Source organism: Acipenser ruthenus, chromosome 25 (assembly GCF_902713425.1).
Source record: "Acipenser ruthenus chromosome 25, fAciRut3.2 maternal haplotype, whole genome shotgun sequence".
Classification (NCBI taxonomy): domain Eukaryota; kingdom Metazoa; phylum Chordata; class Actinopteri; order Acipenseriformes; family Acipenseridae; genus Acipenser; species Acipenser ruthenus.
The window spans coordinates 26,522,976-26,539,197 of NC_081213.1; the positions used below are offsets into that span (position 1 = coordinate 26,522,976).

General features: G+C 37.8%; 2 protein-coding genes across 4 annotated transcripts in view; one reads left to right on the forward strand and one right to left on the reverse strand.

Annotated features, from left to right (window-relative positions):
• Window positions 1-16,222, forward strand: part of LOC117971351 (voltage-dependent calcium channel subunit alpha-2/delta-3-like) — a 145,654-nt gene that overhangs the window by 106,803 nt on the left and 22,629 nt on the right. For all 3 annotated transcript variants that reach the window (XM_058999896.1, XM_058999894.1, XM_058999895.1), the window contains 8 exons: window positions 1,046-1,107; window positions 1,958-2,025; window positions 2,276-2,321; window positions 2,504-2,601; window positions 3,141-3,234; window positions 3,710-3,805; window positions 4,112-4,233; window positions 6,253-6,330. In XM_058999896.1, the coding sequence (XP_058855879.1) occupies window positions 1,046-1,107; window positions 1,958-2,025; window positions 2,276-2,321; window positions 2,504-2,601; window positions 3,141-3,234; window positions 3,710-3,805; window positions 4,112-4,233; window positions 6,253-6,330 (664 nt within the window). The remainder of the gene's footprint in view (window positions 1-1,045; window positions 1,108-1,957; window positions 2,026-2,275; window positions 2,322-2,503; window positions 2,602-3,140; window positions 3,235-3,709; window positions 3,806-4,111; window positions 4,234-6,252; window positions 6,331-16,222) is intronic.
• On the reverse strand, window positions 7,855-13,219 carry LOC117971352 (leucine-rich repeat and transmembrane domain-containing protein 1-like). The gene is made up of 3 exons (XM_034919538.2): window positions 12,806-13,219; window positions 10,221-10,817; window positions 7,855-8,470 (listed from the first exon to the last, which is right to left on the reverse strand). The coding sequence occupies exons 1-3, from the start codon at window positions 12,810-12,812 to the stop codon at window positions 8,025-8,027; spliced, it is 1,050 nt and encodes a 349-aa protein (XP_034775429.2). The 5' UTR covers window positions 12,813-13,219; the 3' UTR covers window positions 7,855-8,024.

The following is a 16,222-nucleotide window of genomic DNA, read 5'->3' on the forward strand; positions in this document are numbered from 1 at the left end:
ATTATTAAGCATTTCAAAGACAAAACGTGCATGGTTATCAACATCTGCCTTGATTCATACGCTTTTTAATAAATTGAGCAAAATATGCTAATGTATTGGATGTTGCAATTAAAGTGGAAAAACACAAGCACTGGCAGACCCTATATAACAGCAGGGAGGTGCAGTAAAGAGAGCCGAGAGAGAGGGGGGCCATCCTTATCTCACTCAAACACATTGAAGGAACGGCACTGAAAATCAACCACAGAAGCAAGTTTGAATTGACAAGCTGACACGAAGGCCAGGGCTGTGAGCAGATATCATTAATTATAAAAAAAGCAAAACTCTACTCTAAATCAAATATTATTTGATTTAGAGTAGAAATGGTCTGTTTAAAATAAATAAATAAATAAATACATAAATAAATAAATAAATAAATAAATAAACATGCAAATATGATCTGATTTCCACGAAAGAGTTTTGAATGCCTTTCTGCTTTGTTGTAGAATGGCCTCATTTCGATTGCAGCTCTGGTTCATACATCATATGCTAAGGTGTTGAATAAATGCATGAGGCTGTGGGGGCTGTTTCAGTGTAAGAAGTGGATCCAGTTCTGAATGAAAGCTCTGTTTCCCTAATGTTGGATGATGAGCGTATTGATAACAGCAGTAGAGTGATAGTGTAGGCAGGGTTTGAAAAGGATCAAGCGCCTGCACAAAGGTCCATGGAAATGCACATTTCAGAAAGGCAGAAGAGTCCCAAAAATGCAAGCACTGAAGAACGCAAACAAGCATGTATGAGAGATGAGAGGCGGAGCTCACAATTATGTACATTAGTAATGAGAAATACTATAGATTTGTAAACTAGCAATAGGCGCCATTCATAATCTTAGCTCAAACTATCCATTTCTATTGTGTCTCAATGACAGATCAGTTTTTTTTACTCATTTTAAAAAGAAAGGCAACACAATGCAGCCTTTCGTATATGCATCTATCGAAGTATTCCTTGTAATATTGTTACTGCATTATTAAGGAAGGTACACATGTCATGTTTCCTTTGTCTGGTTTAGAAACGAGTCCTGGTAATGACCAATGATTACTACTATACAGATATCAAGGGCACTCCATTCAGGTATGAGGACATCTGTTATTGTCTAGTTCTGTACTTTGTCCTTTTCACTTTTTGTTAGTTCTAGTCTTATAGCCCTCCTGGGGGTTACTGTCTTAAAGTGTTTTTTATATTTTATTTATTTTTTTAATTTAATTTGTTATTGTTATTTTGTTTTTACTCAGTCCTTATCCACTGTCAGTTAGCATTACACAACTTGACCTTTTCTTATCTGAGTGAAAATTGATTTAAAATAAATTCAGTGCTATGCATGGATGCAAGACAACCAGAAGCCATTTACTGTATATTCCAAAAAAAAAAAAAAAAAAAAAAAAAACCCAGAGCAAATGAAGCATTTAGAAGATAAGAGGGGATATATAAATGTAAATTTGGCTTCAGTTTTCAAATAAGTTGTTGTCCTTTAGTTTCAAAGGGTATGTGTATATATCTTATATTTTAAACAAAAATATAATGTATCAGTCTATGAGCTACAGTAGGTACCATGTGCCTTTTGATGTGTAACAGTGAAAATACCATTTGGAATGAGTGAGGAGCACTATGTGGGAGGTAACAGTGAACTATGTACATGTACAGTAAATAAGTGCATCCTTGCTATGTGTGTGTATTACATGAGGCAGTATGGGCATGTGAAGATTGTTTGATAGCATTGCATGTTGTTTGATGGTGCGTCTGGTACAGGAGTGATTTTTATTTGCACAGCATTAGAGTAGAGATATGAAGAAAATGAAGAAATAAGGAATACTAAACTGCTCTTTAACAATAATAGCGCAATTAAAATATCCTGCCATGTGCTGTATAAAACTCCCATTCACAGGTGAACAATAACAAGTTTGATCTTTTCTGTGTTGCACAGTCTAGGAGTGGCTTTATCTCGGGGTCATGGGCAGTACTCATTCAGAGGAAATGTCACCGTGGAAGAAGGTGAGAAGGCTGGACAATAGACAAACGAGGGTATTATATGGACAGGTATTGAGCCAAAAACAATATATATGCAAGGTATTGCATATATATTGTTAAAAAAATAAAATAATGCCAATTCTAAAATGAAAAGATCAATGCAGCATACATATAGGCAGAGGAAATGCCATGGCCTAGGAGCACATGAGGGTTTAACGTCTGACAAGCAGTTCCAGACCCCATTGTCTAATGGCAATGTGAATTCCTGTTGCAGGGCTGCATGACCTGGAGCATCCAGAAGTGGCCTTGGCAGACGAATGGTAATAATAACATGCTAGGTGGCATTTCATTCTGTTTAAATCATAATACTTTGTGGTTGTTTTCCTGCCCTCTAATTAAGCTTTACAGGTTGTACATATGAAGTATGCAATAAAAAAAAATTAAAAAAATGTCAGCGCTTGCGTTCTATTCAAAATCCTAACATGTACTGTCCTATCGACAGGACTTACTGCAACACTGATCTTCACCCGGAGCATCGGTACCTCACCCAGATTGAAGCTATTAAACGCTACCTCACTGGGAAAGAACCATTGCTACAATGTAAGCACGCTGCAGTTCTGGTACTGGCTGTCATGTAGCCTGGACTAGTGCTTTTTATCTGCATTCAGCACTTTAGCAAGTTTCACACTTGTACTAGTTCTACTCGTAAAAGTAACAAGTCTCTGTTTTCTTAATTAAGCATTAACATGCAGTTTAAAAGCAGATACAAAATGGATAGCAACCCTGGGAAGCAGCAGTGTTGGTGTCCGCTAGAGGGCAGACTAGACAATTACAGAATGTGTTCTGGAACTTCCAAGGCTTACACAGTGTGAGGCATTGAAAAGGCAAAACGTCTTTATAGCTGTTTTTATTTGAGGCTCAGAAATAGACATTACATTTAAGTGTACTCACAATTATACGCTTTTCCGGTCTTGAGAAAATAATAATAAAAACATGACACTCAGATTGTTCTGTTTTACTTTATAACTAATCCACTGTTAAAAAAAAAAAAAAAAAAATCAGGAAAGAATGCTGAATTTTTTATTTAGGATTCTTCTGAAATATATAACCAGTGCCGTGTTTTTACTCTGGTTTCCCAGGTGACAAAGAGTTAATCCAGGAAGTGCTGTTTGATGCTGTGGTGACTGCACCCCTGGAAGCTTACTGGACCAGCCTTGCTTTAAACAAATCAGAGTAAGAGGGGTTATCTTAAACTGTTTGTTTTCTTTATCCTCCTCCTTATTTTCTATCTAGAACTAGTACCATGAATGAGATATACTGGTACACTAAATTCAGCTAGTACTAAAATGGAGCGGTCATAATTATTTAAGCTACATATAGACAAGAGATATTTCCAAACAAACACACAAACATAAAATATTCTAAACTGCATATGATGTTAGGAAATAATATTTAAAAAAAAATATATATATATATTTTTCCAAAAAGTGTAATGGTTATATTTTCTGATATGTTGTATGTAGTATGGTTTTGTGTTCTGTGTCCATTTCTGTTATGTTTCTGGTTTTCTTTTAAAAGGTTATATTTCAGATGCTCACTCAGTCATTTTATTCTTCTCTTGTTTTTTTTTTTTATTATTATTATTAATAAACAGCATTGTATATATTACTACTGCTGACCGGAATGCATTCTGTATATTTTCTTTTAGAAATTCGGATAAGGGTGTCGAGATAGCATTCTTAGGAACACGCACTGGCCTCTCCCGAATAAACCTCTTTGTGGTCCCTGAGCAGCTCACAAACCAGTAAGTACAATACTGTAACTCCAGTATGGATTGTTCTACCTGTATCGTCAGTTACCAAGAGCGCATGTTATACAACTATTACATTTAAATGACTTGACCAAACCTACGAAACCACAGAACTTGAAAGTTTTCTTGCATTGGAACATAAACTCCAAAAGGTATGGGGACGATAGTGGGGTGACTGTCCCAATACTTCTTTGAGGGTAGTTTACTGTAGATCTCCCTGAAGTGAAATAGCAGGTGGGTTTGTCTTCAGGCACAGCAGCGTATCTGTTTGCATCACTCTGGATTTTTGTGTGTTTCAAGAGACTTCCTGACAGCTGAAGATAAGGAGGGTGTATTCAATGCGGATCACTTTCCACTGTGGTACAAGAGAGCTGCAGAACAGATCCCAGGGACCTTCATCTATTCCCTCCCATTCAGCTCAGGTAATTTTGAAATGAATGTAATGTCTGAAATTCCCCACTGGTGTCACAATGATTCACCCTGCTACTTGCTGGGGATATCACCTGCATTCTGTATTATTTGTAGTCTTCTGTTGTACACGCAACATGTGCAATCGCTCCACTCACCCAGGTTACCACTCCTGCTGACAGGAGGATTGTGGGTTTAGTGCTTACTCCTGCTAGGTATTTGACAGTGGCCCTAACAATATATTGTATGCATCGAAAGGTAGAAAAATATATATACCTATTTATCTGGACCTTAAGATGCATGCCTGTCTACTTCTTAAGATTCATTCATAAATCCACTTAATTGTGAGGAGTGAAACCCAATCCTTTTTCTGGCACAGTAGACAGAGAAATGTATCAGTCACAGTCTGGCTGGCAAGTTTGTTTCAGACCTTCTCCCTTGGGTACCAGTTGGTGGAGAACTCCGTAAAGAGAAATGAGCAACTGGTTCCTACATGTGTTTATTTGCTGAAGCAAAATGAGTATTTTTGCCTTTTCATTTCATGGTTGCTAGAGGGAGTTGGCAAGATAATGTTGCTAACAGCGCAAGCTCTGCTGTCTTGTAAGTGAACCACGTTCTAGAACAGCTCAGCCACGGTATTATTTATTACAAACCGTGAGGTCCTTTAGTAATGTTTTTGGCTCAACATTTACTCTACATCTGTATATATACAGATGTCATATAATGTATCATAAGGCAACTAGCAGTAAAGCTGTTAAGCGATGCTTGTATTTTCCTGTGCCACGGTTTGATCCAGCAGAATAAATGATGCACGGTAGCTCTTTCTTGTAAATCAGTGCTCGTAAACTTGATAGGATTGCTTGTGAGATCTGCCTCCCACTCACACCTTACTTATTCATAATAACAGACACCTTTTTAAATCTGATCAAAATTCATTCCTCAAAAGTTTTCTCGTATGCGTACTGTGAACTGACAGCAGTAGCATTCAAAGCGCTACAGGGAAAGGGTTTTGTTTGGGAAGTTCAGATGAGAACAAACTCATTTTGCTGGACCATTTACTGTGGTGTAATAGTAGACTATATTACATTTCTCGGATATTTCTTACTCGTACAACTTTGTTCATAAAGATTATAATTCGTTATGTGAATTATATCAATGGCCATCATTAAGTCATAAAACAGTGTTTGTGAAATTCAGACATTGCACACAGAAGAAAGAAAGCAGAACCAAGTCGAAATATAATTAAAAATGACATAATAGCTTCAGTCTATCTGCTCATAAGAGCAGTAGCCTGATGATGTTTGAACATAAAAAGTATACAGCATTTATCAACACTGTAGATGGTATTTGGGGCACTTCATCCATGCTGTACTGTGTGGAAGACAACCGTGACATCTCATAGAAGTTAGGAGAAATGTATTCGTTTCAGATAAAGTTTTATATATGATTTACCTTGTCTAACATATCAGACAGATGTCTCTAATAGCAATGGACACTCTCTCACTGCAAGCAATTCATAGCTATTGCACACACATACAGTAGTTGCATGTTATATACTGTTTGTTAACACTATCCTCTAAGATTAATACATTTTTAAAATGGAGAGATTAAATAAAAAGTAAAACAGACCTTCTGTAATGTTTAGCACACACCACTCCACTTGTTTGGATATGTATAGCCCCTTTGCAATGACATGCATGTGCACTTATTAAACAGGTATTGGTGTCTGTTTCTGCTCTTCAGCATTCACCCTGTCCCCAAAGACACAGCAAGAGTACAGCCTTAGCTGTTCATTGTACAAGAAACTAATCAACTGAATTGATACTAAATAATACAAAAATAATAATAATAATAATAAAAACACCTGTTTATTGAGCAAGTCGTTATTTTGGGTGTTTTTAGCTTACTATTAACCTGTAGAATATATTTTATATTTAAAAGAGAACACTTTAAAAAAAAAAAAAAAAAATGATTTGAATAACATTTTTTTTGTTATATAGTACCATTTGTGAGGTTTTTTTTTCTTCTTCTAGGAACAGAAAATAAAAGTGTGGTGTTAGCCAGTACTGCCATACAGCTTTCAGATGACAGGAAGTCTCCCATTGTTGCAGGTAAGACTTGCAGGTGTTTGTAGTATATACTGTGTCATGCTTGCAGGTTAGTAAGTTCAGTGTATAGAACCTATATTTAAGACTGGAAAGTCTTCCATGCTCTCTGTTTTTTGCCTCCTTAAACACAAACAGTGTTTACAGTGGGGTGGGGTGGGAGAATTCTGCTTGGAACTTTGTGAGGTGGGAGAATTCTGCTTGGAACTTTGTGGGGTGGGAGAATTCTAGACGATTTCACCCTTGCAGATAATCCCGAATAAGATTTAGTATGTTATGCAAATTCAATTCTGGTGCATAGATTTGCCAGCTAATGAATCTAATAAAGAATAAGGCAGTCTGTCTGGGATATCAATGACTCTTACCGTTCATCCAGTATTCACATCGATGCGAAAAGCTCAAACAGACAGCAGTGAACATTATTTTAAAGGGGTTTTTATGTTTTATGTGTTCCAATTCGATTTTTGGAAAATTCTGCATTAAAAAAGCACTGTTGACTGCACCTCTGTACTGAAGCGATCGCAGCCAGTGGTCTTGGGGTTAATTTACTGACTAGTAGGATGAATCCATTGAACCGAAGCACACACGACAACAAGCTGCAGTCCTGGAAAGAACAAATAACCCTCCCATTAGGTCATTATTGTTTCCAGTACTGCATTCAAGCAATTTACTTCTAACCAAACTGATGTTCTGCCATAAAAGAGGAGACAGCGTCCCACACAATGCAAGTGAAGAGCACTGATTTCTATTACATTAATGCCACGCTAAATAATTTCCTGTATGACTAAAGGGTATTCAGTGCTTCAAGCAACATACTGAGTGGTCACATGTGGATGTGTTCAGCTCCATAGATTAGAAAGAAGAGCACAGAGAGTCAGGCTTCACATTGTTTCTGGCAACAGCAACACAAATAGATTTGAGTTTATGTAAGGCGATATGCCAAGGCTTAGCTCAGTATAAAAGCATGTCTGCTGTGAATCCTGTTTTAATTGTTCTATCATTTGAATTCCAGAGGGCTTTTGTTTGTGACAGAATAGATGTAATGGAAAGGCATTACAATACGTCAAATGTCACCTTTAACAAGATTCGTTATAAAGTTTCTTAAATTAGCTTAACAGATGCTTAGTGCTCGTTTCGTCGACCGTGGTTAATGTGGATTGTTTCTGAAGGACAAAACATGACGCTCTCGGTAGCATATTGTGGACTGTACTTTATCTTGCATATAGTGTAAAAGCTACATTTGGGAGATTTATATTCAAGATATTGTGGAAAATACTGTATTTCATACCCTTTTGTGCAACTGAGTCATCTAATGAATTATATTGAGGTAATTTATTTAGATACTGCAGGGATGGAAATCAGACTCCTATTGCATAGCAGTTTCACCCATTTCCATGTCTTAATATGTGCTTGATTAGCCACAGTGAACAGGTAAACAGATCAAACTGCTACACATAATAGCTTCAGTCTAGCCGCTATCAATGTTACTACCATTCCTTATGTTAGTATGTAAACAAAAGCAAAGGTACATTTTATTTAGTAACTTTTAATCTTTCTCTTAATATATATTTTACATCATATTTACATGCAGTTGGTACGAACAGTTTGTAAAATAGTGCTACAATGCTACCAGGTGAAGTTATTGACAGTCTGTAAATGCTGTCGTTTGTTTTTTTTATATACATAATAAAAAGCAATAGTTATGCAAGAGACCGATCCAATGGTTCCTTTTCCTCTGGGCACCCCTGCTCAGTAGTTGGTGCCAAATGGTCCATTTTCTTGCGCTCTCTGTGATATTTTGCCATAACGGCTGCGTAAGCACAGCCATAAACAGCAGCAGCCAGCATCATCAGGCATACGATTCCACAGACCACGGCGGTTATCACGACCGTAGCGATGGCATGGCGGAGATTGACTGGTCGCGGACGCTGTTTCGGTTCACACTCCGGAACACTGTCTCCGGCGGGCTGGTCTTGAGCGTGAGAGCGGGAACTCTTGGGCTCAGGGTCACGGTGGTGGATGTTGGAGAACGGGTAGTTGTAGTTTGTGGAGGGGCAGGTCTGGAACATTTCATAGGGGACTTTACGAAGGTCTGTCCCCTCCAGATCTTCAGGCTGCAAGCAACGGATTTCGTCAATTGTTCCCCCTGTGAAAAAAACAAAAGGCAAACGCTAAATAACATGTAGGGTTACCTTACGACTCCTTGTACAGGACCGTTTGGGGCAGTTCAGGCTTTTGACATCGCAATGCATTCTGGTACGTTTTACCTGTCCTCAGGTACCTTTCACAGAGAAACTACACTTTACGAGAATTCATTAGGGTGTGAGTTGAAAAGCCTGAACTGTCCTTCTGCACATGGAGTCACATGGTAACCCTAAATAAATGTATGTATCTGTTAACAAAATATCACACAGGCATTTCACAGAAATCACAGTAAATCTGAAGTAAATAATGCCCTTTATGGGCAGCAATATTTTGTGTGATTATTTTTTTTTATGTTAGTCATATATAATTTATGTTGCTTACAGCAAGCTAATATGGTAGAATTATAAAAAGCATTTTCACTCCTCCAACACCAACCATTACAAAGGCAGCACAACTGAAAGCTTTGTTACTTTTTATTTTTTAACATTGAAATGCGTGCTAAGATTTTAGGAGCAGTCCCTAATGGCAAACAGTATTTAAAGTATAAATTAAACTTTTATTGCAAAGTTAAATAAGCTTCTCAGGACGTAGCGCTTTGCCAAGTTTCTCAGTGGGAAGGCTGGCAGCTGAAACTGGTACAGTTACTGGTAATGAGTGCAGAGAGAACAGAATCTCAATATCAGGTCAGCAGGTGCTCCCTGTAAATTATCAGTATAACAAAAACACCATTTAGAGATACTGCAGAGCTGAAGGAAGCCATTACTACCCTGCTACTGATAGAGGGAGTCGCAGGGGGGTGTCCTGGCTGTGCTATACGACAACTGACAAGGTGAGCAAGACTCAAAAGTGCCTCTTTTCGTTGGCTGAGACTTTGCTATTCCAAGTTTTTAACTCTGGCATCTGGTTTATTTCAGTCACACACAGAAATGCAATATAGCAGTAAAAAAATACTGTATAAAAAAGGCACAAAGTAAATGAGGTCACTACATACATTAAGGAGATGATATATTTAACCTGCGTGGAGATTCTGGCTGAATTTGTTAAATGTTGTTAAAAATAAAGAAGTGAAGAAACCAGATTTACTAAGTTTGTATGTCTACCATTTACAACTTCTGGTTCTTGAAGAGCACATCTAGTGTGTCTGCCGATCTTATTTCTTCGCTCCTGGATTATAGCAGCTATGATCAGTTGACAATTAACTCAAGCTTTGGTAGTGTACTTGATTACAATGGCTTCTGTGCATCCTGGTTTGGCATACAGTACTGCAGCTCCCAATATTTTAGGCAGAGAAAGCATCTGCCCCCATACAGAGGACACTGCTGTACATGAAAATATTACGTGAAAGAATCTTTATGACATCTTTAAGCCAATTGGCAATTAGTATGTTTTTTGACATAAATAGCCCATTTCTTGGAAAGTAGCCATATTTTTGGAATCGATTGCCTCCTTTTTTTTTTTTTTTTTTTTTGAAAGTAGCCCCATTTTTAGAATCGATAGTCCCCTTTTTGGTAGCCCTTTATACTATTGTACATGGAAATATTACTTCTTGAAAAAAACTTAATGTGTTGATGCTACCACTGCCCTCTTAATAACATGCTAGTGTCTGTATCTGTTTTTAAGATCTGTCTGTGATATTGCAATAATTGGCCCAGCAGAACACAGTGTCCCCAAGTTATTAATTGCGTAATTACAGCTATTCCAGTGTAGTTAATACGACTTTTAATCATGTCAGCACTAAAGACAATACAAACCTTTGAACAGGAACCTCTCCAGCCAGAGCTTGAGTCCAATGACCTGACAGTCACATGTCCAGGGGTTGTTGTGTAAAAACAAGGCCTGCAGTTTGGAGAGGGGCTCCAGTAGCGTTCTGTCCAGCCTCTGCAGCTCGTTGTGACGGACTGAAAGCCTTGTGAGGTTTCTAAAGTCGTCTGCCAGGTTCCCAGGCAGGCTTGCTATACTGTTAAAGGATAAATTCAGTTCGGAGAGACTGTTTGTGGGGCTGAACAGTTTGCTATCGATATCCCTGATAGAGTTGTTTGCAAGGTTCAGAACCAGCAGGCTGTGCAGTCCTTGAAAAGAGCTTGCGGATAATATGGAAATACTGTTGTTTGACAAGTCCAACACCTGCAGAGAGGATGCTTCCCTGAAGGCCCAGGGGTGGACAGCATGGATCTGGTTGTTCTGCAGGTACAGTTCCTGAGTGTCAGGCTGCAGCCTGGTTGGGATATCAGTAAGTCCTCGTCCCCTGCAGTCTACAGTTTTAGTTTTTAGGTTGCATGTGCACTCTTTCGGGCATCCACAGGCCTGGTTTATCAACAGTATGCCAATCAGGGCCAAAATGAGTTCACCTGTGCAGAAAGAGGAGACAGGTTAGGTTGTATATTTTAAATAGCCATTTAATGTACACAGTTGCTTTCTTTAAAAAATAATAAAAAAATTAAATAAAATCTGGTCCCTAACACAAGCCTTAAAAAAATAAATTTAAAAAACAGTACCTGTAGAAAGACCTTAAGACATTAAAAGCACATGTATTGCTACTTCAAGAGAGAAGGAGATTATAATAATAATAATAATAATAATAATAATAATAATAATAATGTGCTACTTTAATGCTGATGTATTTCTATGCCACTTTTTAGCCAATTAGTAATTAGTATGTTTAAGGAATCGATAGCCTGTTTTTGGAAATTAGCCCTTTTTTAAACTAGCCCTGTTTTTGTTACTGTTATCAATACATTACAACATTTGTAAGCAGAGCTGTATTTGTTTTTCTTTTCTGAATTAGTGAGCTTTTCTAGAGGCTACCTGATAGCAGACTTCTATTTTAAATTTGTGCCACTAAAGCAGAGGGATACCCAAGTGTAACATTTCAGGTCGACCTCCAAAGGGGTCTGCTGACATTTTCAAACCTGGGTTCACCTTATTATTATCGAAACAAAAGCAAGTTTCTCCTCTGCATGTTGTGTTTCTTTCATCGACCTTCATGCAATCTTCGTGCAGACTTCCTGTGCATTTCATGGCAGCACAGTCAGTGACAGGCTGAATCATAGGACAGTGTGGAGTAATTAAGCCTCTTTGCTTTGTTTTTATCCTGGCTCTCAGCAAGACTCCAGATGAGATCACGACGTTATCTTTAGTTAAACCTTTATGGTGTGTCAAAATGTATACCCTATGATTAAGTAATATGGAGAATATAGGAGTGTAAAAATCACCTGAGTCATTAATATCAGATAATCCTTGCGTATAAGAACTCTACCAATCACAGTTAGGGATTGTCAACATTCCGGTGCATAGAACAAACGGCACAATTCTAGATTTAAAAGAACACCACCACTAGATATGTGGCATTCCTGAGTACCATCTTCATTTTGTGATTTTAAAATTGTAATTTCAGGTTAGTACGTCATGTGTACCTGCGTAGCCTCCCTTCACATTCAAACAGCACCAGGTGAAATGTATTACAGTATATCATAAAATACACCCTGTGCAGAATTCTTCACTTACATCAGAAACAACGTAGCTTGACATTAAAAGGTCTAAGTATCATGTGCCCAGACTCAGTAATGGGTTCTTGGACGCTGTTTTTTTAATTTTGGAACAGTCTTCCAAGCATTGTTTAAGAACATGATCTTGCCGCCTCTTGTGAAAACATCTGTGCAGTGTAATTATTAAAATGATGAATGGGGTGAGCAGGGCGCGGGCTGATATTTAATACTCATTTAACCTTGAAAGAATTGTCAGCTGTCCAGTATTTCTGTTCACAGTGCTGGCGGAAGACTGGAGTTAGTTTAATAAATTGCTGATTCCTTCCTTTAAAAAACATCTCAGAGCTGTTTTGATAATCAGCACATTTATTAATGGAATGTTTCTACAAATCTATACATACAATACTTTAATACTTATTAACTCTTAATATCCATATAATATTGTTCCACTGACTATAGTACATGCTCTAATTTAATACTGGAATTCCATCTTCATGTTCAAACAGGTGAGAAGCCAATATATCAGTAATTAAATTGTGTTGCGATCCATTTCACTCCAGGCTTTAATACAGTATGTCATGAGTCTTCCTGCAAAGTAGTTTCTAAATATTTTCAAGAGCATTATATACCAAGTGCCTGCTTTTAAAAGCTAGGTAACTTTTGTTGACTAAATCTGTGATAAGGAATTCTGATAACTAACTGGGCTAGTAATGTTTGCATATTTAAGTAGCATGACTTCACTGAGCACAACAGAATATTTCATTTCAGTTGAAATGCACACATTCGGCTGTAAATCAAGCAGGTGTCTGCATCACAGTATACTAAAAGAACACAATATCTATCAGTCCTACCTGTCATTGCTGGCAGCTGGTGTTCTCCTTCGTGTGAAGCTACACAAATCTGATCTGCTACTGTTTCATGTGAAACATTCAAACCTGCAGGTAGCAAAACAATGTTTTCCAGAGCAGTTTCAAAAATTAGACGCAGTCTTCCAGCTTTATCCACCAGAACAATTAGGAGTGCACTGTAGTCGTCACAAGTGACCCCATTGGGGCTGGTAACTTTAGCGTTCAACTGTGTTGTACCGACCTTTTTGTGAAATGAATCACACTCTCTCTCTCTCCCCTCTCTCTCGCACCATTCAACAGACCATGCAGCGACTCTTTGTCAGCTTGCACTGACAGCAGTGCCTTGCAAATCAAAACCTAATAGCTTTAAAAATCTGCCTGAAGTTCATGGGACAAAAATAAAGCTACCTCCTGAAATCTGCCATAGTTGTGCTGTGTCAAACCTCGTAAGGTCAGATGACACGGGACATGGATCCCAGAGAACCCAGGCTGTGATTGGAGGCAGTGGGCTGTGTGATATTACTAAAAGTAGAGCGGCTTTTTGATGGCATGGTTTTGACATTGCACTTGTTTGCTCTTCTTGGGGGCTTTCGGTCTTCACATCCAAACGCATTCATTTTACTGCACGGGTGAGAATGGCTGCTGCCTTCTTTGGCGTAATGTCATCTTGATGTAAACGCTTAAATGGCATTACTTTTAATTAGCTACTAATTGTATAACTCTCCCAGTAACACAGGGGTCTGTGAATGTGTTACGCATCCTCACCGCTCTTATTTACCTGCCCACAGATCTAAGATATGTCAAGAAGTTTATTCATCGTAGTGGGAACATGTAGATGTAACTAACTATTTGAGTTCTTTTTTTTTTTTTGGGGGGGGGGGGGTAACATCATTGTGTTGATATATCAACATAAAGATGAGAATAGCGTACCAACAAGCTTTTACAATGTGAACAAAAATCCCCACCCCTTGGGACCTCGAGGGAACATATTTACATTTTAATTTATTTTACGACGGCTTTACACAAATAACAAAAATGGGAAAGTCACCAGTACCAGATATTTTGGATTAGACGTCAAGGGTAAAATTAATGAATGGATTAGGAAACAGAAAACTAGATCTTACTCCTTTTTCTCCAGTGGCTACAGTATTATGTAACTCTAGTAAGACAGAGCAAGTCATCACAAATGTTATCTTTTCTATGTCTGTTCACCTGCTTAAATTATGTATTGTTGTTTTACAGTACTTTTGTTGTTTACCAATACTTTATTAATTCCAAAACAAGAACGGGTATACATGGACGTATAACCTTTCCACCTGCAAAGTGATTCAACAGTTATATGTAGAAGCCAGTATTGAAACATTCAATTTTCATCTAGAAAGCATTTGTCATTTCAGATGAGCCTTTCAAAAGTAATTCCCAAGATACCAATCTGTTTTTCTAAGACTGAAACAGTGTGGTGTTTTTCTGCCTTGGTCTCCTATAACCCCAAGATCCACCTCACTGTATTAGTTTCAGCTATCAGTACCTTAATGTGAATGTGGTATACCCTCAAATAACATCATACTAACCCTTAAAGGCTTTGAATAACCTTGCACGGATGAGGTATTATAACATCGCCTTACCTCATGCTTAAAATATACAGGATTGTACATTTCAACATTTTGTATGTTTCAATGACCCCATTTCCAATTTGTTTCTTTTTTCTTAATTAATTAGAAAGTTACACTCGCATTTGCTGTAGCAATTATGCCATCGGTGCTTTAAATCTATTGTAAATTCCATCATATTAAAATCAAGCATGCAGTGAATAACCCAGTTACATAACCGTTTGCGTGAAGTCATCTGTGGGGTGTACAAATTAAAAGGAAAAAGGAATTTCATAGGTCTGCTGCTTTATTTCCACAGCAGAGTCTTGGGCGAGTGTGAAACTTTTCTTTATTCTTTACAGTTCAAGTACTGTTCACCCCAGTGACTTTGAAATGGCGTAGCTACTGGATATTGAAAGAATTGTATCTGTAAAATTGAAGTAGACCTCAGATTCAATGCTACTTCCCCCTAAATGTTTTTTACTTGAAAGTAATTTAATAATTTTCAATAAAGATACCTCAGGAAATAAATGAAACATCTATTGTGTAAATACCTTAGTATGTGTAGAGAAATACACAAACACACACACACATAATCCCTTCCTGTTGTTATTATTACATTATAATCACACAGAACAAAACTGTCATCCACACGCTAGGATTATCATTTTGAATCCATCTTCCATCTAATGAAAAGTATGTCAAAAAGAGCGGGTCACTGAGTGTTTTTTTTTTAATACATTTAATTATTATTTGTTTATTTAGCAGACGCCTTTATCCAAGGCGACTTACAGAGACTAGGGTGTGTTAACTATGCATCAGCTGCAGAGTCACTTACAATTACATCTCACCCGAAAGACGGAGCACAAGGAGGTTATGTGACTTGCTGAGGGTCACACAATGAGTCAGTGGCTGAGGTGTGATTTGAACCGGGGACTTCCTGGTTACAAGCCCTTTTCTTTAACCACTGGACCACATAGCCTCCTATTTAATCATCAATTATGATTAATATATCTTGCACGGTTTTTTTAAAGGAATACAGACCAGGAGAATAAGTGCATCAATGCAAGTTATTATTTGCAATCCTGTTCCTATTTCTCTTTTGTGTATGGAGTTTATTTACAGCTTCAGTTAGAATGTTTCTGCTGCTGTCTAACTCATTGAATGCCATAGCTTCGAGTGTCTGGACTCTCGATTGACAAGCCATTCCAATGGGGCTGCACCTGTCCTGTCCTGTGGCTAAAACTGGACACCACAACCCCACTTCAGTGAATGCCAGAGATAGTGGCCTGCCAACATATTTCTCATATAATGCATTTACATCAAACAGAAATGAAATACAGTAAACCTATTTTGGTTTCAGCTCTGAATCTCAGTACAAAGTCCTTTACACTTTTATGCAGGTAATAAAAGTAATATGGTAGAATTAAAAGTCTTCACTCAAATCTGATTTGTCTTCATTTGTTCAGATTAAAACAAAACAAAAGCTTTGTACCAAGCTGATAGACTTCAGATTGAAATAACAAGTCTTTTGCAGCAAGGCGTTGATTTACTATAATGTTGTGAGCATTATTACTGACCAAAGTGCAGCATCATTGATGCAAGAAATTCTGTTTGGCCAATAAAAATCTAAAAAAGGCCAGGTTTGATCATTATCACAAGAAACGTGTTTCTGAGGAACATCGCTGTATTTTTGCATTATTGTTCTGAGTTGGAATACTCCACTGAGCTCCAGGATGAATTTTCTCTGCAGTGCAAGTTAATCCTTGGGGATTATCCTAGTTTTCTATGTGTACACTCAGGCATTAAATTGCAGCCACATTTGTAAGCC

Coding starts and splice junctions, on each gene's coding strand:
- LOC117971352 (XM_034919538.2), bottom strand. Junction 8,471..10,220: donor GGAGAGGTTCCTGTTCAAAG/GTTTGTATTGTC, acceptor TTTTTTTCACAG/GGGGAACAATTGACGAAATC.